Source organism: Narcine bancroftii, chromosome 5 (genome assembly GCF_036971445.1).
Source record: "Narcine bancroftii isolate sNarBan1 chromosome 5, sNarBan1.hap1, whole genome shotgun sequence".
NCBI lineage: Eukaryota > Metazoa > Chordata > Chondrichthyes > Torpediniformes > Narcinidae > Narcine > Narcine bancroftii.
Genome location: NC_091473.1, coordinates 185,650,262 through 185,675,839, shown reverse-complemented (window position 1 = coordinate 185,675,839; position 25,578 = coordinate 185,650,262). Strand labels below are relative to the sequence as shown.

The window sequence follows — 25,578 nt, the reverse complement described above, 5'->3', positions numbered from 1 at the left end:
GTGGGAGGGAGGGGAGGAAGGGGGAGTGGGAGGAAGGTGCAGGGAGGAAAGGGGAGGAGAGGAGGGAGAAAGGGGCAAGGGAGGAGAGGAAGAGGCAGAGGAGGAGAGGAAGGACGAATGGGGGAGGGGCGGAAGGGGGAGTGGGGGAGGGGCGGAAGGTGGAGTGGGAGGAAGGGGCAGGGGGTGTGGGAGGACTGGGCAGGGAGAGTGGGTGGAAGGGGGAGCGGGCGGAAGGGGGAGCGGGCGGAAGGGGGAGCGGGCGGAAGGGGGAGCGGGCGGAAGGGGGAGCGGGCGGAAGGGGGAGCGGGCGGAAGGGGGAGTGGGGGAGGGGCGGAAGGTGGAGTGGGAGGAAGGGGCAGGGGGTGTGGGAGGACTGGGCAGGGAGAGTGGGTGGAAGGGGGAGTGGGCGGAAGGGGGAGCGGGCGGAAGGGGGAGTGGGCGGAAGGGGGAGCGGGCGGAAGGGGGAGCGGGCGGAAGGGGGAGCGGGCGGAAGGGGGAGCGGGCGGAAGGGGGAGGGGCGGAAGGGGGAGTGGGAGGAAGGGGCAGGGGGTGTGGGAGGACTGGGCAGGGAGAGTGGGTGGAAGGGGGAGTGGGCGGAAGGGGGAGCGGGCGGAAGGGGGAGCGGGCGGAAGGGGGAGCGGGCGGAAGGGGGAGCGGGTGGAAGGGGGAGCGGGCGGAAGGGGGAGCGGGCGGAAGGGGGAGCGGGCGGAAGGGGGAGCGGGCGGAAGGGGGAGCGGGCGGAAGGGGGAGCGGGCGGAAGGGGGAGCGGGCGGAAGGGGGAGCGGGCGGAAGGGGGAGCGAGCGGAAGGGGGCGCGGGCGGAAGGGGGAGCGGGCGGAAGGGGGAGCGGGCGGAAGGGGCAGTGGGAGAAGGAGGGAAGAAGGGGGAGTGGGAGGAAGGGGAGGAGAGGAGGGAGAAAGGGGCAAGGGAGGAGTGGAAGAGGCGGGGAGGAGAGGAGGAAGGAAGGGGCAGGGGTGGTGCGGAAGGGGCAGGGGTGGGGCGGAAGGGGCAGGGGAGGGGCAGAAGGGGTAGTGGGAGGAAGGGGCAGGGGGTGTGGGAGGATGGAGCAGGGGGAGTGGGAGGAAGGGGCAGTTGGAGGAGAGGAGAAAGGGGCAAGGGAGGAGTGGGGAGCAGAGGAGGGAGGAAGGGCTAGGGGCTAGGAGTGGGAGGAAGGGAGGAATGGGCATGGGGAGAAGGAGGGAAGAAGGGGGAGTGGTAGGAAGGTGCAGGGGGAGGAGGGGACTGCAGAGCACCTGTGCCACAGCTGCTCTGTGCATCATAAGGGATTACTTAAGGTGGTATGTGAGTGGGTGGAAAAGAGGTTTAGAGCCTCTGTCCTAATTAATCCCTGTTCGTCTTTGGAATGTGGGAGGAAATCAGAGAAATCCCACGCAAGTCATGGGGAAACAACATGCAAACTCCTTGCATTCAGCGCCGGGCTTGAACCCAAGTTCCATGTGCTATAATACCGTTAGATTGGGATGTGTGACAGGAGGCCAGGAGTGACTCGCCTCCTGAAGCCATGAAGCCTGTTCCCACCATCTGTGGTTCAGGAGCTGAGGTTGGGTGTGGGAAATGGCTCCGACAACTCTGGGGGGACGGGGAGGTCAACACTCAGACAAAACGAACCACCTTCCCTTCCCCCTCGATTGAGATTCCATTTCCCCAGCCCCCTAGGCATTCCCAACCTCTCCCACACCTCAGAGCCACCCGGAACTACAGCTTCTCCCACCGACAACAGCAGGCTCAGAAACTGACAACAGTGGGCACAGGGACCGGCACTGCTGCTTCTCCACCGAGAACAGTGGGCTCAGAGACTGACAACAGCAGGCACAGGGACCGGCACTGTTGCTTCTCCCACCGAGAACAGTGGGCTCAGAAACTGACAACAGCGGGCACAGGGAGCGGCACTGCTGCTTCTCCCACCGACAACAGCGGGCTCAGAAACTGACAACAGTGGGCACAGGGACCGGCACTGCTGCTTCTCCACAGACAACAGTGGGCTCAGAGACTGACAACAGCAGGCACAGGGACCGGCACTGCTGCTTCTCCCACCGGCAACACCGGGCTCAGAAACTGACAACAGTGGGCACAGGGACCGGCACTGCTGCTTCTCCCACCGACAACAGCGGGCTCAGAAACTGACAACAGTGGGCACAGGGACCGGCACTGCTGCTTCTCCCACCGACAACAGCGGGCTCAGAAACTGACAACAGTGGGCACAGGGACCGGCACTGCTGCTTCTCCCACCGGCAACACCGGGCTCAGAAACTGACAACAGTGGGCACAGGGACCGGCACTGCTGCTTCTCCCACCGACAACAGCGGGCTCAGAAACTGACAACAGTGGGCACAGGGACCGGCACTGCTGCTTCTCCCACCGACAACAGCGGGCTCAGAAACTGACAACAGTGGGCACAGGGAGCGGCACTGCTGCTTCTCCCACCGACAACAGCGGGCTCAGAAACTGACAACAGTGGGCACAGGGACCGGCACTGCTGCTTCTCCACAGACAACAGTGGGCTCAGAGACTGACAACAGCAGGCACAGGGACCGGCACTGCTGCTTCTCCCACCGGCAACACCGGGCTCAGAAACTGACAACAGTGGGCACAGGGACCGGCACTGCTGCTTCTCCACAGACAACAGTGGGCTCAAAGACTGACAACAGCAGGCACAGGGACCGGCACTGCTGCTTCTCCCACCGGCAACACCGGGCTCAGAAACTGACAACAGTGGGCACAGGGACCGGCACTGCTGCTTCTCCACCGACATCAGCGGGCTCAGAAACTGACAACAGTGGGCACAGGGACCGGCACTGCTGCTTTTCCCACCGACATCAGCGGGAACAGAGACTGACAACAGCAGGCACAGGGACCGGCACTGCTGCTTCTCCCACTGACAACAGCGGGCTCAGAAACTGACAACAGTGGGCACAGGGACCGGCACTGCTGCTTCTCCACCGACATCAGCGGGCTCAGAAACTGACAACAGTGGGCACAGGGACCGGCACTGCTGCTTTTCCCACCGACATCAGCGGGAACAGAGACTGACAACAGCGGACACAGGGAGTGGCACTGCTGGTTCTCCCACCGACAACAGCGGGAACAGAGACTGACAACAGTGGGCACAGGGACCGGCACTGCTGCTTTTCCCACCGACATCAGCGGGAACAGAGACTGACAACAGCGGACACAGGGAGTGGCACTGCTGGTTCTCCCACCGACAACAGCGGGAACAGAGACTGACAACAGTGGGCACAGGGACCGGCACTGCTGCTTTTCCCACCGACATCAGCGGGAACAGAGACTGACAACAGCGGACACAGGGAGTGGCACTGCTGGTTCTCCCACCGACAACAGCGGGAACAGAGACTGACATTGCTGCTGGTACTGACAACAACGAGAGTAGAGACCGACACAGCTGTTTCTACCGCTGACAACAGCCAATGAGACTGACCCCACTGCTTCTCCTACCAACAACAGCGGATGCAGAAAATGCCACCAGCTGCTGGTTCCCTCATCATTGTCCCGGCTCAAGAATACATTGGCTGTCGCTCTTCCGTGGCCAGGTCTATCCTCCCTCCCCAGCAGCCATGTGAATTCCCACTTTCATTGGCACTGCCAGCCATGATTCAAGATGGCAGGTCATGAGAGTCAACCATGGGATTTCCTGTCAAAGTGAATCCCCTTCAACCCCTTCCTGGGGCAAGAGTCATGAACTTCCGTCGCCTCTCCGGGACCTTTGTCCAACAGTGGCAGCTTTTCCTCCCTTCACCACCTCGAGAGGGAATAAAATCTAACCTCCTCGAGTCCCATTCACCCTCTAACCCTGCACTTCCATTCTGCCCAGTCCCAAATCTTGCATACTTTCTCTCAAATTCTGCTCTGTCTCTGTAAACCCCCTCTGGTCCCCTACATCCCTCCCTGTATCTATTACCTCCTCTGCTCCCCTACACCCCTCCCTGTATCTGTTACCCACTCTGGTCCACTACAGTCCTCCTTAACTGTGTAACTCCCAAACCCCTCCCTATCTCTGTAACCCCCCTCCCCCCCTTCAGTGACCTTCATCCCTCCCTGTCTCTGTAAATCCCTCTGGTCCCTAATACCTCTCCCTGACTCTGTAACCCCCTCCAGTCCCCTACACCCCTCCCTGTAATGGTAACCCCCTTCAGACCCCTACTCCCCTCCCTTTCTCTGTAACTCCTTCCAGTCCCCTACACCCCTCCCTGTAATGGTAACCCCTTCAGACCCCTACTCCCCTCGCTGTCTCTAAAACTCCTTCCAGTCCCCTCCACCCCTCCCTGTCTCTGAAACCCTCTATGGTCGCCAGCATCCCTTCCCCCACAGTCCTCCACTCCCCTCCTTGTCTCTGTAACCCACTCCAGTCCCCTATAACCTTCCCTGTCTCTGTAACCCCCTCCAATCCCCTACACCCTTCCCAGTCTCTGTAAACCCCTTTCCAGTCCCCTACACCTCTCCCCATCTCGGTAAACCTCCTCTGGTCCCCTACACCCCTACTTGTCTCTGTAAACCCCCTCCAGTCCCCTATACCCCTCCCTGACTCTGTAACACCCCCCCTCGCCCGCTCCCACCTTGAGTTGGAACTGAACCGCTGGGCCGAATGTCTTCCTGCTGAGCTGCATCCGTTCTGGGATCTTGTGAGGTGCACGTGGCGGAGGGAAGGACATTTCATCAGCTCTAAAAGTAAAACTTTATCCACAGGAAATCCAGAATAATGGCCACATTCTTTAGTTGCTGAGGGAGTCAGTGGGTCAGTGTGTTGAGTGAACGTCGCCCTGAACGTCATTCACAATGCCGAACACACCCAGTGTCATTGAACTGTGTCCACCTCCCTCACTCTGTGAACAGCCCCATCATTGATCAGGGAGATCCTCTATCCATGCAAATACACTCCCCACCCCCCACCCAAACTCTATGCACCCTTATCTGCAAATCCAAAATAAAGTAAGTTTTGTGGTGGGGGGGGGTTGGTGGAGGTTAAAAGTTATGGGGAGAAGGCATGATACGTCAATCGCCATTCGAATGGTGGAGCAGACCCGAAGGACCTAAGTCTCACCCCACCACCCGCTGGGGTGGGGGGGTGGGGGGTGCTGGAATCGAATCTACCGCTGTCTATACATTCCTCCCAAGTCCCAGAGGCATATGGGGTTAGGAGGTTAATCAGTCACGTGGGGGTGTACAGTTTTTTGGCGGTGTGGGCCGGAAGGGCTGTAACCATGCTGTATCTCGGAATTAAGGCTTTTTAAAATTAATCCCCCCTCCCACTTTCACCTCAGTCTCAATAAAGGGTCCCAAACCAGACCAAAGATGCCCTTTATTGTCATGTAAAAACACATTAAAATGTGAAAAACACAACTTTCGTCGGCCGTAAGGCAAACAAAGTCACCTCGAGCGTTGCCCAGCGCCCCAAACAATAGGAGAAAGAGAAGCAGAAGGGAGTCCCTTCAGAGTCACCGAGTGTCCATGGATTCGCCTCCTGCAGCTGCACGGACTCCTGTTTAACCCTGAGCTCTAGATCTGAACCTCCAACACGATCCTGAAGTCTTCAGCGGCCGAGGCCCCTTGAGAGCCCTTCTTGCCCTCGGCGCCCTCTTGAATCCCGGTTCCGATCCCTGGTTCCCACGAGCCTATCTCCAGCAGCCTCACAGCCTGAGCTGATCCTTCAGCTGTTGAGCCCTGACTACTCACCTTCCCTGTAGGGTGATCTCTATGCTTCTCCTCGACAGGGAGGGGTCAACTCCATGTTTCTAATGCCCCGCGCAGGTCCGTCTCTCCCCCAGAGTCTGCAGCCCCTCGTAGTCTGCTGCCCATGCAAGCACCACCACCTTGGCCACAGATCTCTGTGGTTGCAGGATTAAAAAAAAATACCATCAGCTCCTCTAACAGTCTATTTAAAGCCTGTACAGAGCCATCGGCATCAAGACCAGGCAGTAGAACCCTGCGGAGCACTGCTGTGTCTCTGCTTCCCGTTTTCTCTGGTCTGCGCTGTTGCAGTGATGATCCCAGACTAATAGTCTTGATCCGCTGGGCTTCTCCAGCACCATCTCAGCTGCTCAAGATTCTGTTGTTTGGGCTTCTTTGGGGAGGGAGTTACCCCGTTGGGATGGGCATTGATCAGGCGTCGGGGCGGTGGCGTCCGTGGATCAGCAGGTGTGCGATGCTCTAATGATGTCTCCCTTCTTCCCCACCTGTGCAGAGAGAAAAGCAGCGCATCCTCTTCCTCTACAATGAGCTCCTGCGCAAAAGGATCTCCTACGCTGAAGCTCAGCGGAAGAAAATCATCGCACAGGCCCGCAGAAAGGAGCTGTGGGTAAGCAGGAGCTGATCACTCCTCACTACCCAAACTTTGCAACTTGGTCCCAGCTTGTACCCCACTCCCGGGCATCTGTTATTCTATATGTAAACCCCCCTGAACCCCTGGATCAGATCCCAGTCTGTAACCCACTCCCAGACATCTGTTATTCTATATATAAACCCCCAAACCCCTGGATTAGATCCCAGCCTGTAACCCACTCCCGGGGATCTGTTATTCTATATATAAACCCCCCTCCCGAACCCCTGGATCAGACCCCAGCCAGTAACCCACTCCCGGGGATCTGTTATTCTATATATAAACCCCCCAAATCCCTGGATCAGATCCCAGCCTGTAATCCACTCCCAGGGATCTGTTATTCTATATATAAACCCCCCCGAACCCCTGGATCAGACCCCAGCCTGTAACCCACTTCCGGGGATCTGTTATTCTATATATAAACCTCCCAAACCCCTGAATCAGATCCCAGCCTGTAACCCACCCCTGGGGATGTTATTTAATGTATAATGTATTGCATTGGTTCAGGGGATGTATTTAGGGTGAGACTCTGATATAAAATGGGTTGTTGGGGGTTCTTTGGGGCGATAGTGGGAGTAAGGTTGGCAATAAGGTTGTGCCTGGGGTATTTAAATGGATTTGAGGGTGTGTATGTATTTGTGGAGGTAATTAAGTAAGATCGTGCAATTTACGTTTGGTATTTAAGGTGGGGCAATGTTTAAGATGTGAGTGTTTCACTAGAAATGTGGAGTTGGTCATGATTCAGTTGCCATTTAAGGTGGGCTGGTGGTTTTTAAGGTGATACAGTGTGGGTATTTAGTGGCAAGGAGTATTGGTAGTATTTAAGGTGGCTGTTGGTGCATTTGACAGTCACTGCACTATTTAAGGTGGTCTGGATTGTTTACAGTCATTGAGGTATTTGAGGTGGTTTGGAAATGTTGACATTCCATGCGGTGTTTAAGACCTTAAGAAACAGGAGTGGGAGTTGGCCATTTGGCCCGTCGAGCCTTCTCCGTCGTTCATTGTGATCACGGCTGATCTGATGATCGGCTCATCTCCACCCACCTGCCTTTTCCCCATATCCCTTAATCCCCCGACTCTGTAAAAATGTATCCAACTTTGTCTTAAATATATTTACTGAGGGAATCACCACTGCTTCAACAGACAGTGAATTCCACAGATTCCCAACCCTCTGGGTAAAGCAGTTCCTCCTCATCTCCATCCTAAATCTGCTCCCCTGGATCTTGAGGCTTATGTCCCCTAGTTCTGGTCTCCCCCAAAAATGGGAACCACACCGACCAATATTTTATCTACACCTTTCATAAATTTATACGTTTCTATAAGATCCCTCTCATTCTTCTAAATTATAGTGACTACAGTCACAAACGACTCAATCTCTCCTCATAGGCTAATCCCTCTCTGGAATCAACCTGGTGAACCTCCTCTGCACCACCTCCAAAGCCAGTCCATCCTTCCTCAAGCCAGAAGACCCAGAACTGCATGCAGTTCTCCAGATGCAGCTTCACCAGGATCTTGTACAGTCACAGCACAACCTCCCTGCTCCTAAACTCAATCCCTCCAGCAATGAAGGCCAATATTAATTTGCCCTCTTGATAACCTGCTGTACCTGCAAACCAACCTTTTGCGATTCATGCACCAGCCCTCCCCAGTCCTTCTACACGGCTGCAATCGCTTGCCATTTAAATAATAATCTGATCTTTCATGTTCCCTTCCAAAGTGGAAACCTCACATCTACCAACATTGTCCTCATCTGCCAGACCCTTGCCCACTCACTTAACCTATCAATATCTCCCTGCAGACTCTCTGTATCCTCTGCACAATTTGCTTTTCCACTCAGTTTAGTGTCATCAGCAAACCTTGATACAGTGACCTGAAACGTTTACAGCCATTCGCAGTATTTAAGGTGGTCTGGGACGTTTACAGCCATTCGCGGTATTTGAGGTGGTCTGGGACGTTTACAGCCACTCGCGGTGTTTGAGGTGGTCTGGGACGTTTACAGCCACTCGCGGTATTTGAGGTGGTCTGGGACGTTTACAGCCACTCGCGGTATTTGAGGTGGTCTGGGACGTTTACAGCCACTCGCGGTATTTGAGGTGGTCTGGGACGTTTACAGCCACTCGCGGTATTTGAGGTGGTCTGGGACGTTTACAGCCACTCGTGGTATTTGAGGTGGTCTGGGACGTTTACAGCCACTCGCGGTATTTGAGGTGGTCTGGGACGTTTACAGCCACTTGCGGTATTTGAGGTGGTCTGGGACGTTTACAGCCACTCGCGGTATTTGAGGTGGTCTGGGACGTTTACAGCCACTCGCGGTATTTGAGGTGGTCTGGGACGTTTACAGCCATTCGCGGTATTTGAGGTGGTTTGGGACGTTTACAGCCATTCGGGGTATTTGAGGTGGTCTGGGACGTTTACAGCCATTCGCGTTATTTAAGGTGGTCTGGGATATTTATTAGCCTGTGCTGTGTTGAAGATGGCTGTGAAGAAGGGACAAGGAGGAAAGGGAGGGGGTAAGTGGGGGCCATTGAAGCCAGACAGGGATGGAGAGTGGATACAGCGGAGGGGGTGGAGATCTGGGATGGTGAGGATGGGGAAGAGGCCAGGCCAATGAACTTCTCATTTCTTCCCCCTCGACGCTAGCAACTGAGAGGGCTCGCGGGGACGCTGCACCGCCTGCTTCCCTGCCTGCAGAGGTTCATGCGCAAGCACTGTGTGGTGTGCGGGCAGGGCCCCACGGACACCTCCTACCACTGCCCCAACATGGGCTGCGGCGCCATGTACTGCCGGGTCTGCTGGAAGGACCTCCGCCGCTTTTGCTTCGCCTGCCTGCCCTTCGAGGAGTTCGTCTCTGGAGACAGCGACAACGAGAACAGCCCCGCCTACGGCAGCTGATGGCGGGGGTGTCCCCCTCCACCTGCACCCCGGAGAGGCTGGAGACCCCTCTCGCCCATTCCTTCCACACCATGGACCTACCTCTCGAGCCCCAGCCAAAATAAACCTCTCTCGGTTGGGTTCAAATTCTGAATTACAGCCACCCCCTTCAACCGCACTCCAGTATTCCCTCCTCCTTTATCTCCCAAATGTTGGACAGGTCGAGAGGGATTGTTTTCACTTGGATTTGGAGATTGGAGAGGTTTTGACCAGCACGGTGACGAGGGTCAAGATGGGTGGGGAGGAGGAGAAAATGTTCTGAGCCCTCTGGGGCCCGGATGAAAGATCAGTGGGGAGCAGCTGGAGGCAGGGAATCCAAGTAATGGCAGAAATCTTGGCCCTCTATTCACTTGGTTGGAGAAGAGTTGTTACTGTTTGTTGAAAACTTTTCTTTTTAAAATATTTTTATTGATTTTAATAAAATAAAACTTTTACTCTGGTGCGCCTTGAGGTTCTAGCTCGGAACTAAGACAGGCAAAACAAGGAGTGCAGTGGACACTGATTTTAACGAGCTGGTCGCTCTCTTCTGACATGGTCAGGCAGAGCCCGGCTGCCACGTGACCGACGGGCGTGATCTGGGCACCGATCTGCTCCGATTTTGCCGCAGCGTCATCGACAGGTGTGGTTTGCGTCCCCCTCAGGCTTCAATCAACTCTCTCGTGATCCGGCGACCAGCTGGCCGCCAGAACTCACTTTGCGGTGGTTGTGGGAGTGGGCTGCTGGTGCCCCAACGGCCCGCCTCGATCACCATGCCCAAACGGCATCTTCTGTGCCAGCCTGCAGCCCGCTACAATCTGGGCAGGAAAGATTCAATTCACTAAGATTATATGGACAGTGGCATTCTGTATATCACTAACATACATAAACTGTAAATCATAGCCATAATCCATATTTTAAATAGTATATACCATTTTAAAAATAAAAACCTAATAATACAAAAAAAAGGAAAGAAGAAAATAGCAGGGGAGACCAACTCAAACCCCTTACCCTAATCACGTTGCCAGATGTGATAAACAACTGGTGTGAAAAGAAAAACCAAAGTTCAAAAAGTTAATATAAGGAAAAGATGTCAGACAATTTAATTACATTGGAGTGAAATTATAAAGTAAGAACATGAGTCATAAATGACTCCTGTAACCTCTGGAATCTTGTATCTGAACTATGAATTGAATAACGCATCTTCTGCATCTTCAAACAGTACTCGGTGTACCACGCACAAAGCCACGTTGACCATCCCTGCCTACCTAAATAATTAGAAATCCGATCTCTTCAAACGCCTACTGCTGACATCAGTCTATAATTTCCAGGGTTATTTTTGGAGCCCATCTTCAATAATGGAACAACGCGAACTCCCCTCCAATCCCCTCCCCAGCCCCGCGCTTGTGGCTGTGGACATTTTGAATATTTCTGCTGGGGCCCCTGCGATTTCTACCCTCAAGGCTCGAGGGAATATTTTGTCAGGCCCTGGGGATTTATCCACCCTTATTTGCTTTAAGACAGTGAGCCCTTCCTGCTCTGTGTGGTTTCCAGGACCTCTGCTTGTTTCCCTGACGTCCCCGGCCCTGTGCCAGGTTCCTGAGTGAATACCGGTGGGGAAGAAAAGCCCATCTAAGATCTCTCCCGTCTCTGTTGACCACTCTGATTGTCAAGGGGGCTAATTTTGTCCCTTGCTATCCTCCTGCCCTTAATCTACCTGTGGAAATCTTCAGGATCTTTCTTCGCATTGTCTGCCTTGTGTCTTCTTTCAGCCTTCCTGATTTCTTTCTTGAGGTTTTTTTTCTTACATTTTTTTTGTTTACCTCAAGTCCCTCGTTTGCTCCATGTTGCCTGAATCTGTTATATATACCCCTCTTTCTTCTTCCGATCAGATCCCCGACATCCCTCGGAAACTAAAGTTCCCTATGCCTGCTAACCTTGCCTTTAATCCTGACCGGAGCATCCAGACTCTGCTCTCTCAGGGAGGGAGGGCGCAGGTTGTTGGCACAACGTTGTGGGCTGCAGGGCCCGTTCTGAACAGTTCTATATAAATCTCAGCAAAAAAACCGCTGGAGTTCACAACCCAAAAATGTTATTTTAACATGTCCCCCTCCCGTGGTCATCACATTGGTGGGGGGAGGGGGCGGCTCTTAATCAGAGTTCTTCTGCACTGGCCTGGCAATTTCCTGATCTCGTCACTCGGGCCTCAGGAGCCGAGGCAACCGCCGACAACAATGGAAACTCCATCTCCTGTCGGAGACCGGCCGAAGGGCTGAGTCCCACAGCCTCCTCCAGCATTCATGGTGCCGGCAGCGTCTGGTTGTCACTAATACACAGCACCAAATTAACCAATTTCTGAAGGAATCCCTTGGTATGTGTGTCTGCCTGTCTGTGTGTGCAAGGGGTGGGGTGGGGGGGGGGGGGGCGCGGCATATGTCGGTGTGTGAGTGACTGAGTCTGTGTGTGTGTTTATGCACGCAGAGAGAACATGTTCTAGTATATTTATCTGCCTGTGTGTGCACTGTGCATGTGTATGTTGTGAGCTTGTGTGTATATATATGCCTGTGTGTGTCTGAGTTCATTTGGAAGGCAGAGCAAGAGATGTGCACACGTATGTGACTGTGCATGTTCTGAGCTTGTCGATGTGCTTGTGTGTGTTTCCATAAAAGTGAGAGGAGGGAGGGAGAAAGGGAAAGCGGGAGGGAGGAGGGCAGAGGGGGGAAGAGGCAGGAAAGAGGGAGAGAGTGGGAAAGGCAGGATAGAGAGGGAGATGGGGAGAGTGGGAGAGGCAGGATCGAGAGGGAGGAGAGAGGCAGGAAAGGGAGTGTGGGAGAGACAGGATAGAGAGGGAGATGGGGAGAGAGTGGGAGAGGCAGGATAGAGAGGGAGATAGGGGAGAGGCAGGAAAGGGAGTGTGGGAGAGACAGGATAGAGAGGGAGATGGGGAGAGAGTGGGAGAGGCAGGATAGAGAGGGAGATAGGGGAGAGGCAGGAAAGGGAGTGTGGGAGAGACAGGATAGAGGGAGATGGGGGAGAGAGTGGGAGAGGCAGGATAGAGAGGGAGATAGGGGAGAGGCAGGAAAGGGAGTGTGGGAGAGAGGATAGATGGGGAGAGAGTGGGAGAGGCAGGATAGAGAGGGAGATGGGGAGAGGCAGGAAAGGGAGTGTGGGAGAGAGGATAGAGGGAGATGGGGGAGAGAGTGGGAGAGGCAGGATAGAGAGGGAGATAGGGGAGAGGCAGGAGAGGGAGTGTGGGAGAGAGGATAGAAGGAGATGGGGGGAGAGAGTGGGAGAGGCAGGATAGAGAGGGGGATAGAGGGCAGAGAAAGAGGGGGAGAGGCAGGATAGAGGAAGATAAAGGGGAGTGTGAGGGAGGTAGAGCTGCCTGCCTCCCCCTCTCGCCATTTGTGCCTGGCAGGGAAGGGGTTAAGCCCGCCCGGCAGAGAGCGGGGCGGAAGCGAAGGAAATCTCGCTCCTTTCCTGGGGTGGTGGGTGAGATCACAGCCGGCCCGAGTTGAATCTGCGGGCGGGGCGGAAGGGAGCGGACCCGGCTTTGAGCTCCTCGGTGGCGGTCGGCTCCGGACCACCGGGAAAGCCCGCGATTAGGTGGACGCCCCGCTAAACATTGTAAAAAGCATTGCAGCGGTCCGCGATACATCGCAGCTCCTCGCCGGACACTGCGAGAGACTCGGTGCTGTGCTAAGAACGGGACGTGTTTCATGTTTTAACAGCCCGCTGGAACTTCTCCCGACGCTTTGGAACTTCTTCGACGCCTTGGAACTTCTCTCCATGCTTTGGTACCCTCGAAGCCATATAACATCGCCCCACGCTTTGAACCCTCTTCCAACGCTTTGGAGCTTCTGTCGACGTTTTGTAACTTCCCCCGACGCTTCGCCAGGGATTCTGACTCCGTGCCCTGGAGTGGAGGCGACCCCCCTCCCCGCTCTCCGGGACGGATCCGGCGGGACATGCCTGCAGGAGGACCATGAGCGAGGGGGGGTGGCGACTCTGGAGCCTGCTGCCCCTGGCCTGCTGCCTGCTGGCGGGCCGGCCGGCCGGAGGGGCCGGGGAGGGGTCTCGGCGGCGAGAGGAGGCTGCGGGTGAGTGGGGTCTTGGTAAGGTCTCAGCACCACATGGGGTTAGGAAGGGCATGGGGGCTGAGAGGCTGTTGGTCAGTTTAAATAGGGCTCCCTGATGAAGTCGGGTTTCCCTTCCCTCCCTTCTACCCCCCTTCTCCCTTTCTCCTCCCGTCTTCCTCCCCCCTCCTTCTCCTCCAACATCCTTCTTCACTATCCCCCTCCTTCCAACCATTGTCTTTCCTCCCTTTGTATCCCACCCACCCTCAGTGGAAAAACCTCTATCAAATCTTCCCTCATTCTTCTGAGCTCCAGGGAACAGTCCTAACCTGTTCCTGGAGTCCAGACAACATCCCAGTAAATCTGCGTACTTTTTCAACATTATCGAGATCTTTCCTGTAGTTCGGTGACCAAAATGGAACACGATACTCAGATTTGGCCTCACCAATGTCTTATACAACTTTACCATCACATCCCAACTCCTGGACTTGATATTCTGATTTATGAAGGGCAAGATGCCAAAAAGTCTCTTTACAACCCTATCCACCTGTGATGCAACTTTCAGGGGATTATGTCTCTGTATTCCCAGATCCCTCTGTTCTACCGCACTCCTCTGTGCCCGACTGTTTACCGTGCACGTCCTTTCTTGGTTTGTCTTTCCAAAATGCAACACCTCATCACTTGTCTGCATTAAATTCCATCGGCCATTTTTCCAGCTGGTCCTCATCCCTCTGCAAGATTTGAAAACTTTATTTGCCACCCACAATGCCTCCAATCTTGGTGTCGTCTGAAAACCTGCTGATCCAATTTACCACATTATCATTCAGATCATTGATATAAATGACAATCAATGGTCCCAGCACCGATCGCTGAGGCTTCACAGGCCTCCAGTCTGAGAAGCAACCATGCACCACCACTCTCTGGCTTCTCCCGTCCAGCCATTATCGGATCCAGTTCACTACTTCAGCATGAACTCTGAGCGCCTGAACCTTCCCGACTAACCTCCCACACGGGATCTTGTCAACAAAGGCCTGCCTAAAGTCCACGGAGACAACATCCACAGCCTTTCCTTCGTCAACTTTCCTGGGGTAACCTCCTTGAAAATCTCTGATTGCTTAAATACGACCTACCACGCACGAAGCCATGTTGACTATCCCTAATCAGTTTCTGGCTACCTAAATCCTTGTATATCTGACCTCTTGGAACACCTTCCAATAATTTACCTACTGCTGACGTCAGGCTCACCGGCCTATAATTTCCAGGTTATTTTCGGAGCCTTTCTTAAACAATGGAACAATGTGAACCACCCTCCAATCCCGGGCCCCACACCCCATGGCTAAGGACATTTTAAGCCAGGCCCCCTGCAATTTCTGCACAAACCTCTCTCAAGGCCCAAGGGAATATCTATGTCAGGCCCTGGGGATTTATCCACTCTTATTTGCTTTAAGATAGCAAGCCCTTCCTGCTCTTTCATCTGTATCCGTTCCATGACCTCACTGTTTGTTTTCCTGATGTCCCTGGATTCTGTGCCCATTTCCTGATGTAGAACAAATCTCTTTCGGCTCTATGCAAAGCCGATCACTCTGATCTTTAAGGGGACCAATTTTGTCCCTTACTATCCTTTTGCTCTCAATGTACCTGTAAAAACGCTTAGGATTTTCCTTCTGCTAAAATGACCTTCTTTAAACCTTCTTGAGTTTTTTCTTGCATTTCTCTTTATGCTTCTGAAGTACCTCATTTGCTCCGTGTGGCCTCTACCTGTTAAACATCTCTCCCGAACCAGATTCCCAATTTCCCTCGAACACTGATACTTGCTGACCTTTAATCCTGACAGGAGCATACAACTTCTGTACTCTCAGAATTTCACCTCCACCTACCCCGCATGTCTTTGCCTGAAAACGATTCATCCCAACCCATGCCTTCTAGATCCTTTCTCATTCCCTCAAAATTGGCCTCTCTCCAGTTTAGAATCTCGACCCGAGGCCCAGACCTATCCTCCTCCATAATCAACTTAAAAATGACTGGACGCAAAATCTTTCCCGTCACCTGTCCTGTCTCGTTCCATGATAGGAGATCTAGTATTGCACTCTCTCTAGTTGAGACCTCTATATTGATTTAGAAAATTTTTCCTGACCACATTTGACAAACTCCAACCCGTCCGGCCTTTTACAGTTGGAGACTCCCAGTCAATCTGCGGGTAGTTAAAATCTCCTGCGACCACAACCTTGTGTTTCCTGCAGTCTGTCTACAGATTTGCTCTTCCAATCCTCGCTGACTATAACTCGACTTCATGAGTGGGGTCGTACTTTTCCCATTCCTCAGCTCCACCCATGTAGCTGCAGTAGACGAGCCCCCCCCCCCCACCCCGGTCCACCCTGCCTGAGCACAGCTGTGATATTTTTCCCTGACAAGCAATGTCACTCCTCCCCCTTTCATTCCCCCCACCCCCTCATTCTATTGCAATGGAAGCCTGGAACATTGATCTGCCCCTCCTACAACCAAGTTTCACTAATGGTCCCAATTTCATAATTCCATGGATCAGTCCAGCCTCATCTGCCTTTCCTGCAATTAAATTAAGATGCACCTGAGCATTCCCATCCATTGGCTTCTGGTGTTTCTTGCAGTCATATCATGTTCGGGACAAAGTATTATATGTATTATTCCTTTATTTGCCCCTGTGCTCCACAGTTTTAAATTTGTAATCAAACAATTCACCACATGATTAAAGTGCAGATTCCCGATTTCATTCAAGGTTATTTTGGTTTGACCATGTATAAGTTACAACCCTTTTTATACATAATCCCCTCATTTCCAGGCACCCTAATGTTTGGGACATTTGGCTTCGCAGGTGTTTGTGAGAACTCAGGAATGTTTAATGGCTTCATTGGTGTGGTTATTAGAGAGTTGGGCTTGGTTCAAAGTTTTTGGAGCCATTTTTCAACATGAGGACCAGAGTTGTGCCGTTGAAAGTCAAAGAAGCCCATTTATGAGGTTGAAAATCAGGAATAAAATGTAAGAGACATTGACCAAACCTCAGGATAACCCAGTTTGGAACGTCATTGAGAAGAAAGGGCATCTTGGTGAGCTCAATCATTGCAAAGGGGCTGGTTTTCCAAGGATGATAGAAGAATTTTCATCGTAATGAAGAAAACTCCCCAAAAGCCCGTCCGACAAATCAGAAACCCTCCTCGGGAGGCAGGCGTGGATGTGCCGGTGACGATTGTCCGCGGAAGTTGTCACGAATGGGAATACAGGGGGCTACCCTGCAAGATGCAAACCACGAGTGTTGGCCACAGAAACTGGACGGCCAGGTTACGGTTTGCTAAGGAGTAGTTGGCAGAATTCAGGAAATGTCCTCATGGATGAATAAGACCAAGATAAACCCATATCAGGGCAATGGCCAGAGCAAAGCAGGGAGGTGTAAAGGAACTGCCCAAGGTCCAAAGCAGACCACCCTTGCCGTGGTTTACATCTTGCAGTGTAACCTCTGTATTTGTGTTCAGGAAGGTCTCTTATCTCTGCACCAATCAAGCAATTAAATAGACTCAAGTTCACACAAACAGCTGTGAAGCCAAATGTTACAGTGCCCCGAAACGAGGGGACTGTGTATAAAAACATTATGGAGGCCCCAGTATTTTCCCCTCTCCACTCTCTGCTGTGGCATGTGACAGAGGGAAGGGATTGTGGTCGGGGGGGCCAGTAGGGAGGAAGGAGCCAGGACAGTGGGGGAGGGGGGGAAGGGGGAAGGCACCCTCGCTGACCCTGCTGCCTCCTGCGTTTTCCCCCCCCAGCTGCCTGGGCTCGGCCGGACCGTGGGGAGAAGTCAGTCCCCTATGTGATCCTGGGGGACGGGGAGCGGCGCAGGTTGACGACCATGCCGCAGGTGAGAGCTGCTCCCATTGCGTTTCGTCTTGGCCTCTCCCTCATCTGTGGGACAATCATGCGGTTGGGGGGGGGGGGGTGGAGATTGTTACCCTGGCATCTCCTGCCAGATCGGGGAGGTGGGGTGGTGGTGGAGGGGTCAGCGCGTTCAATCAACAACCTGTGTGGGTAGAATCCATGGGGGGGGGGGTGGAGTTGATGGGAATGTGGAGAGAGGGGAGGGTGCCAGAAGCCAGCACGGACAGATGGGCAGAATGGCCACCAGTAGAAGTAGGCCCTTTGCCCCATTTCTACTCTCATTCACCATCCTCAAGTGATTTGAGGCTATAACGAGAGTGGTAGACAGAGGGGAGTAGATGGACGAAGTTTACCTGGATTTCCAGAAGGTTTCACGTGAAAGACGTACTGGAGATGAGGATGCGTAGAGTTGGGGGTGATGTATCAGCATGGATGGGGGATTAGTTAACCCATACAAAGCAGGGAGTTGGGGATACAGGAGTGTTTCTCTGGTTGGCACTCAGTGAGGAGCGGGATGCCACAGGGGTTCTGTGCTGGGCCCGCAACAGTTCATAATTATACATTGACGATGTGGAGGAGGGGATGGAGAGTGGTACGTCTACGTTTGCTGACAACACTATATTGTGTGGGAAAATCAAATTGTGCAGAGAGTCTGCAGGGAGATATCGATAAGATAAGTGAGTGGGTAAGGGTCTGGCAGATGGAGGACGATGTCGGTAGATGTGAGGTTTCCACTTTGGAAGGAAAAATGGAAGATCAGGTTATTATTTAAGTGATGATTGCAGCTGTGCAGAAGGACTGGGGAGGGCTGGTGCATGAATTGCAAAAGGTTGGTTTGCAGGTGCAGCAGGTTATCAAGAAGGAAAATGCAACGTTGGCCTTCATCGCTGGAGGGATTGAGTTTAGGAACAGGGAAGTTGTGGTGCAACTGTACAAGGTCCTGGTGAGGCTGCATCGGGAGAACTGCGTGCAGTTCTGATCTCCTGACTCGAGGAGATCAACCAGGTTGATTCCAGGGATGATGGGGTCGGCCTATGAGGGGAGATTGAGTTGCCTGGGACTGTACTTGCTGGAATTTAGAAGAATGAGAGGGGATCTTATAGAAGTATAAAATTATGAAAGGCATCGATCAGATAGGCAGGTAAGTTGTTTCCATTGGTGGGGGAGACCAGAACTAGGGGACATGGCCTCAGATAGTAGATTTAGGACAGAGATGAGGAGGAAATGCTTTTCCCAGAGGATGGGGAATCTGTGGAATTTGCTGCCCATTGAAGCAGTGGAGATGACCTCAGTAAATATATTTAAGATAAGGTAGGATAAATTTTTACAGAGAAGGGGAATTAAGGGATATGGGGAAAAGGATAGTCGGTGGAGATGAGCCAATCACCAGATCAGTCGGGGTCTCATTGAACAGCAGAGCAGGCTGACGGGCTGAATGGCCGACTCCTGCTCCTGTTTCTGATGTTCTTATTTTCCAATCCTGGATTATTCCCCTCTGCCCACCTCCCATCATCTTGCACAGATTCTAACACCTCACCCACGCTGTGTCAGACCCCGGGTGTGTGTGATGGGATGGTGCAGAGGGAGCTTCACTCTGTGTCTGACCCCAGGAGTGTGTGATGGGACAGTGCGGAGGGAGGTTCACTCTGTGTCTGACCCCGGGAGTGTGTGATGGGACAGTGCGGAGGGAGCTTCATTCTGTGTCTGACCCCGGGATTGTGTGATGGGACGGTTAAACTCATCCATTGTGACTCAGGGGGGAAGGGGGAGGTATTGGCTGGAATGCACTGTTAACTGCTGTGGTTTCTGGCTCTGACAGGGGGTACCGCCTGTCCGACTGCAGTGTGAGATCCGTGCAGGAGGCCGAAGACTTCGTCTGGATCTGGAGCGGAACGAGTGAGTGAGGGGGTTGGGGGGAGAAGCCGCTTGTTCCCAACTGGCCCATGAACTGGTGGGAGAGTGTCCGCCCCACTTCAAACCCACTGTGCATGTGGAAGGGCTCCTGAGGAGGAGAGAGGGAGGGGAGGGGAGGGAGAGAGGGGGGATGAAGGGGAGGGGAGGGAGAGAGGGGGGATGAAGGGGAGGGGGAAGGGAAGGAGGAGCGAGGGATGGAAGAGGAGAGAGGGAGGAGAGGCGGATGAAGGGGAGGGTGAGGGGAATGAAGGGGAGGGGAGAGAGGGGAGGGGGTAGAGGGAGAGGGGAGGAGAGAGAAGGGAGAGGAGGGGGATGAAGGGGAGCGGGTGTGGAGGGAGCAGGAGGAGAGTGAGGAAAGTCAATCTTAGGCCCTTCTGCTCTCCCCCAGCTGTGAAGGTCCTGAGGACAATGTATCGGCACTGGGTCACCAGGACATTGACTCCTCTCTATGCATCTCTCCCCCCCACAGGAACCTCCTCCCCAGTGCCCACAGCCTGATGTTTTACCTTCCCAACGGAACCTTAATGACCAGCGAGGAGGCCAGTCCTGTAAGGAGAGTCTGGATGATGGCCTGGGAATGCGAAGGGAGGGGGAAAAGGGGGGGTGTATCCGGGCTGGGATTGACGGGAGGAGTTTGCATCAGGTTCGGCGCACGGCACGAGATGGGGAAGGGGGGGCGAACTATTCAAATGTCCGGTCTTGGGCAAAGTCTCTGCTGCTCGGTATTCAAACCCCTGCGTTCAGAGCCTGAGTCTTCGTCAGGGAGGTTCCCATCGTGCATATTCGAGATCTCCGCAGAAGCCCTTCACAGAGCCCACCAGCCCCGTGCGATTTGGGAACCGGAGCCCCCCCCCCCCCCCACGTAGGGATTGCGCACCGATGCAGCTGAGAGCGTTCCAGCTCCTTGTGTGCACCCAGGGATTCAGATCTGGTGCTATGATTATCACCGCGCTGTCAGCTACACAAACAGTGTCTGCGCAAGGTTACAGGGAACCGTCTCCCTGTGTCTGCACTACAGGAAGTGGCCTCATTGTGAGCCTGTGTTCCAGGGAGCAGAGTGCGTCGAGCCCGTGTTTCACGGAGCAGTCTGCTGTGCATGCTGCTTGTGTTCCATGTGTGTAGCCTGTGTTCCAGAGAGCGGCCACGTGTGTAGCCTGTGTTCCAGAGAGTGGTCCGTGTGTGTAGCTTGTGTTCCAGAGAGTGGTCCATGTGTGTAGCTTGTGTTCCAGAGAGTGGTCCGCAAGTGTAGCCTGTGTTCCAGAGTGGTCTGTGTGTGCGCATGCAGCCTGTGTTCCAGAGTGGTCCGCGCGTGTAGCCTGTGTTCCAGAGAGTGGTCCGTGTGTGTGTCCTGTGTTCCAGAGTAGTCTGTGTGCGCGCATGCAGCCTGTGTTCCAGAGTGGTCCGCGTGTGTAGCCTGTGTTCCAGAGAGTGGTCCGTGTGTGTAGCCTGTGTTCCAGAGAGTGGTCTGTGTGTGCACGTGCAGCCTGTGTTCCAGAGAGTGGTCCGTGTGTGTGTCCTGTGTTCCAGAGTGGTCTGTGTGTGCGCATGCAGCCTGTGTTCCAGAGTGGTCCGCGTGTGTAGCCTGTGTTCCAGAGAGTGGTCCGTGTGTGTAGCCTGTGTTCCAGAGAGTGGTCTGTGTGTGCACGTGCAGCCTGTGTTCCAGAGAGTGGTCCGTGTGTGTGTCCTGTGTTCCAGAGTGGTCTGGTTGTGTGCATGCAGCCTGTGTTCCAAAGTGGTCCGCATGTGTAGCCTATGTTCCAGAGAGTGGTCCGTGTGTGTAGCCTGTGTTCCAGAGAGTGGTCTGTGTGTGCACGTGCAGCCTGTGTTCCAGAGAGTGGTCCGTGTGTGTGTCCTGTGTTCCAGAGTGGTCTGGTTGTGTGCATGCAGCCTGTGTTCCAAAGTGGTCCGCATGTGTAGCCTGTGTTCCAGAGAGTGGTCCGTGTGTGTAGCCTGTGTTCCAGAGAGTGGTCTGTGTGTGCACGTGCAGCCTGTGTTCCAGAGAGTGGTCTGTGTGTGTAGCTTGTGTTCCAGAGAGTGGTCCGTGTGTGTAGCTTGTGTTCCAGAGAGTGGTCCATGTGTGTAGCTTGTGTTCCAGAGAGTGGTCCGTGAGTGTAGCCTGTATTCCAGAGTGGTCTGTGTGTGCGCATGCAGCCTGTGTTCCAGAGTGGTCCGCGCGTGTAGCCTGTGTTCCAGAGAGTGGTCCGTGTGTGTGTCCTGTGTTCCAGAGTAGTCTGTGTGCGCGCATGCAGCCTGTGTTCCAGAGTGGTCCGCGTGTGTAGCCTGTGTTCCAGAGAGTGGTCCGTGTGTGTAACCTGTGTTCCAGAGAGTGGTCTGTGTGTGCACGCGCAGCCTGTGTTCCAGAGAGTGGTCTGTGTGTGTAGCTTGTGTTCCAGAGAGTGGTCCGTGTGTGTAGCTTGTGTTCCAGAGAGTGGTCCATGTGTGTAGCTTGTGTTCCAGAGAGTGGTCCGTGAGTGTAGCCTGTATTCCAGAGTGGTCTGTGTGTGCGCATGCAGCCTGTGTTCCAGAGTGGTCCGCGCGTGTAGCCTGTGTTCCAGAGAGTGGTCCGTGTGTGTGTCCTGTGTTCCAGAGTAGTCTGTGTGCGCGCATGCAGCCTGTGTTCCAGAGTGGTCCGCGTGTGTAGCCTGTGTTCCAGAGAGTGGTCCGTGTGTGTAGCATGTGTTCCAGAGAGTGGTCTGTGTGTGCACGTGCAGCCTGTGTTCCAGAGAGTGGTCCGTGTGTGTGTCCTGTGTTCCAGAGTGGTCTGTGTGTGCACGTGCAGCCTGTGTTCCAGAGATCGGTTCGTGTGTGTGCGTGGAGGCTGTGTTCTGGCCTCTATGTTGAGGGTGTAACCTCCCTGTCCTTCGTTCCAGGTGAATTGTTTCTACCACGGGAGGGTCCGAGGTTTCCCCAACTCCTGGGTCAGCGTCAGTACCTGTTCAGGCCTCAGGTATCCTGACCATCTTGCCACCCCCCCACCCCCCCTCCCCCCGTCTACTTCCACCTATACCCCGTCCTGAGGCTGAGCCCATCTCCCCCTCATCACCATGTGGGAAGGGGACTGGTTCCTTCTAAGACCCCAACACCTCATCACCCCCTCCCCTCCATCGACCCTGTCTGCACCTCATCACACACCCTCCCCTCCACCAACTCCATGAAAGGTGGCAGAGAGACTTGAATAGATGAGGAGAACAAGGGCAAAGAGGTGGCAGGAGAAATACAGCGTTGGGACGTGGACGGTTGTGGACTTTGGGGGAAGGAATAGATGGGGAGAAGATTCTAAATTGGGAGGTGCAGGGGGAGTCGGGAGTCCTCGTGCAGGAAACACTGAAGGTGAACCTCCAGGGTGCGTCAGTGGTGAGGAAGGCGAATGCAGTGTTGACGTTAATTTCTTGAGGGATAGAAGACGAGCAGGGATGTGATGTGGAGATTCTGTAAAGCCCTGGTGAGCCCCCACGTGGAGACTGGGTACAGGTTTGAGTGCCGCATTTGAGTAAAGACGTGCTGACGTTGGGGAGGGTTCAGAGAAGATTTACTAGAATGAAACCAGGAATGGAAGGGTTAGTTTACGAGGAAAGTTTGTTGGCTCTTGGACTGGACTCGTTGGGGAGACAGAAGGACGAGGGGGAACCTTATAGAGGAGGCATTTTGGATATTGAAAGGTCTGGACAGAGCAGATGTGGTTTCCCCACGTTCGGAAAGTCCCAGGCACAACTTCAGGATAAAATGGCATCAACTTAAAACAGAGATGCGGAGAAATGTTTTTAACCAGAGAATCACGAATCTGTGAAAACTTGGAGCTGTGGGAGCGAGGTCAGTGGGTGTGTTTTAGACAGAGATTGACCGGTATTGGATGAGTCAGGGCATCAAGGGTTACAGGGAGTGGGGAGGGGAACGAATCAGCTCAGGATTAGAATGGTGGGGTCGACTCGATGGGCCGACCCGCTCCTATATCTTGCGATGCCCAGACCATGGATCTCCCTCCCTCCAGACCCCCAGATCACGGCCACCCTGACCTTCAGACCCCGGACCGCCTCTGCCTCTCCCCGCCTGGACCCCCAGACTGCGGCCACCCCTCAACCCCTGACTTCTGACAATGGAAGTCACCATGTTTTTTCCTCTTCTCCCCCCCTCCCCCCCACACAGGGGTCTGCTGGCATTGACTCCGCACCGGAGTTACGGCATTGAGCCGGTATCCGGAGACCCACGTGGGGTTCACCTCATCTCCCATCTGGAGGGCGACCACTCCACCCACCGACGGTGTGCCGTGGACAACAGGACCCAGTACCCGGACACTAGCACGGACCAGGGGGCTCGTCAACGGGTAGGGGGTCCCAGCACCGAGGGGGAGGGGGAAAGGAGAGGGAGGGTGGAGGGGGAGGGATGGGAAGGGTGAAGGGGAGGGAGGGATGGGGTGTGGAGGGAGGCTTGGAAGGGGAGGAATGAAGGAGGGGGAGGGTGGGAGAGGACAGAGGGGTGGATAGGTTCACTCAACCCTCCCAAGCTGGGGATGAACTCACTGACCGATTGTTCCTCTTGCCCCAGCGGAGACGGGATATCCTGACTGAATCCAAGTACGTGGAGCTAGTGATGGTCGCTGACAGGAAGGAGGTAGGAAGTCCCCTCTGGGGGAGGGGATGTCAGGACTAGAGGGGGTTGCAGAGACAGGGAGGGTGTTGGGGACTGGATGGGGTACAGAGACAGGGAGGGGTGTAGGGAAACAGAGGGGGTTACAGAGACTGGGAGGGGTGTCGGGGACCGGACAGGGGGTTACAGAGACAGGGAGGGGGATCTAGAAGGAGAGGGTAATGGGTGGGGAAGGGAATGAAGATGATCAGATTTGGTGGCTGGTGGTGGGAAGGAAGGTCTCGGCAGGGTGAACAGTCCTGGGCTGCGACATCAGCTCTGATCGCCTCTACCCTGGCACTGGGATGGTCAGCGTCCCATCCCAGGATGGGTGTCTCCATAAGTCAGTGAAGGGACTTCTCTTTACCACAGTTCCGTCGCTACGGGGACGATTGGAAGATGGTCCAACTGCGGATGCTGGAAATTGCAAACCAAGTTGATGCAGTAAGTTGTTAACACCCCCCAGTATCTCCCCCCACTCCCTCTCTCCCCTTTCTCCCCCTCCAACCCCCATGCCTCCCCCCTCTCCCTGCTAAACGACCACTTACTGGAACATCAGTGTAGACCCATCCTGCCCCCACCCCCTCTGCCACCCGTCTATCCCCGTGGTGAATCGGACTCTCAGCCGCCCTTCCTCATCCCCAGCACGATCAGGGAGCCGTCAGCCTCTGCTGCCCTTCTTGGATCCCTGCTAGCCCACCCTAACCCCCCCTGTCCTCAGTTACCCTAGTGATTAGAGAGGGGCGGGTTCTCGGTTGTCGAGGGAGGGCGAAGGACGACGGACTCCCAACGTGGATTTTCCCCCGTTACAGTTCTCCGGATCAGCGGCCCTGGTTTCGATCTGGCACTGCCTCCGCGGATTTACCGCGTCCCTGCCCCCCCCCCCCCCCCACCCCGGATTTACCGCGTCCCAGCCCCCCCCCCCCCACCCCGGATTTACCGCGTCCCAGCCCCCGTGGATTTACCGTGTCCCTGACTCCGTGGATTTATTGCTTCTCTACCACCACCCAGTTGATCTAAAACACGGTTTTGAAGGGTGGGAGGAAACCCATGCATTTTGCGCGAACCGTGCCACCCGAAGACATCCAGGGGATTGTGTTCGGTTCAGCGATCGGACTCACGGGCCTTCTTGGTGTCTCTCTGGAATAAAATGATATTCTGCTCGGCCAGTTCTATCGACCGCTGGGCATCCGTGTGGCATTAGTGGGCGTGGAGATTTGGAGCCAGGAGAATCCTTTCGAGATCAGCTCCAGCCCCGGTGAGACCCTGGACCGGTTCCTCGAGTGGAGGGAGACCCATCTCGTTCCCCGGATACCGCATGACAATGCCCAGCTCCTAATGTACGTGTTTATTGCGGCCCCAACTGGAGGGATGTCTGTAGCGTCGGCTGGCGTCCGCGGAGGTGGGGAGCTCCTGATATCGTTGCTGACCCCTCCTGGAATTTATTGTGGCCTATCTGGAAAGATCCCAGTAATGTCATCCGGCATCTGCAGGGGGGGAGGTGAAGTGGGAGGTTAGACGGGTTTGGGGGCTGGGCCACGGTGGGGGGTGGGGGAAATACATTGGCCCCTCAGGAAGGCACAGTTCCAGGTCAGGCTTCCCAAAGATGGGCTGGAGGTGTCAGGGGAAAGGGATGGGGCGCTGGTGCGCTACCGCTGGTCAGGACAGGCAACTGCAAGCATGATAGATTCAGCATTAGAAATGTTGACATCGGGATTTACAATGTGGGGCGCTGGTGCGCCACCGCTGGTCAGGACAGGCAACTGCAAGCATGATAGATTCAGCATTAGAAATGTTGACATCGGGA

At 54.5% G+C, this 25,578-nt stretch overlaps 2 protein-coding genes across 4 annotated transcripts in view; both read left to right on the top strand.

The window, feature by feature from the left end:
• The window catches only part of dcst1 (DC-STAMP domain containing 1), a 35,312-nt gene extending 25,591 nt beyond the window's left edge, over nucleotides 1-9,721 (top strand). The window contains exons 15-16 of the mRNA XM_069940134.1: nucleotides 6,217-6,330; nucleotides 8,992-9,721. Coding sequence (XP_069796235.1) covers nucleotides 6,217-6,330; nucleotides 8,992-9,243 — 366 coding nt within the window. The 3' untranslated portion in view covers nucleotides 9,244-9,721. The remainder of the gene's footprint in view (nucleotides 1-6,216; nucleotides 6,331-8,991) is intronic.
• Nucleotides 9,722-13,141: 3,420 nt separating this feature from the next.
• The window catches only part of adam15 (ADAM metallopeptidase domain 15), a 39,360-nt gene continuing 26,923 nt past the window's right edge, over nucleotides 13,142-25,578 (top strand). For all 3 annotated transcript variants that reach the window (XM_069940131.1, XM_069940133.1, XM_069940132.1), the window contains exons 1-9: nucleotides 13,142-13,358; nucleotides 17,126-17,217; nucleotides 19,054-19,130; nucleotides 19,618-19,696; nucleotides 22,019-22,095; nucleotides 23,292-23,469; nucleotides 23,691-23,756; nucleotides 24,144-24,215; nucleotides 24,942-25,111. In XM_069940131.1, coding sequence (XP_069796232.1) covers nucleotides 13,244-13,358; nucleotides 17,126-17,217; nucleotides 19,054-19,130; nucleotides 19,618-19,696; nucleotides 22,019-22,095; nucleotides 23,292-23,469; nucleotides 23,691-23,756; nucleotides 24,144-24,215; nucleotides 24,942-25,111 — 926 coding nt within the window. In that variant the 5' untranslated portion in view covers nucleotides 13,142-13,243. The remainder of the gene's footprint in view (nucleotides 13,359-17,125; nucleotides 17,218-19,053; nucleotides 19,131-19,617; nucleotides 19,697-22,018; nucleotides 22,096-23,291; nucleotides 23,470-23,690; nucleotides 23,757-24,143; nucleotides 24,216-24,941; nucleotides 25,112-25,578) is intronic.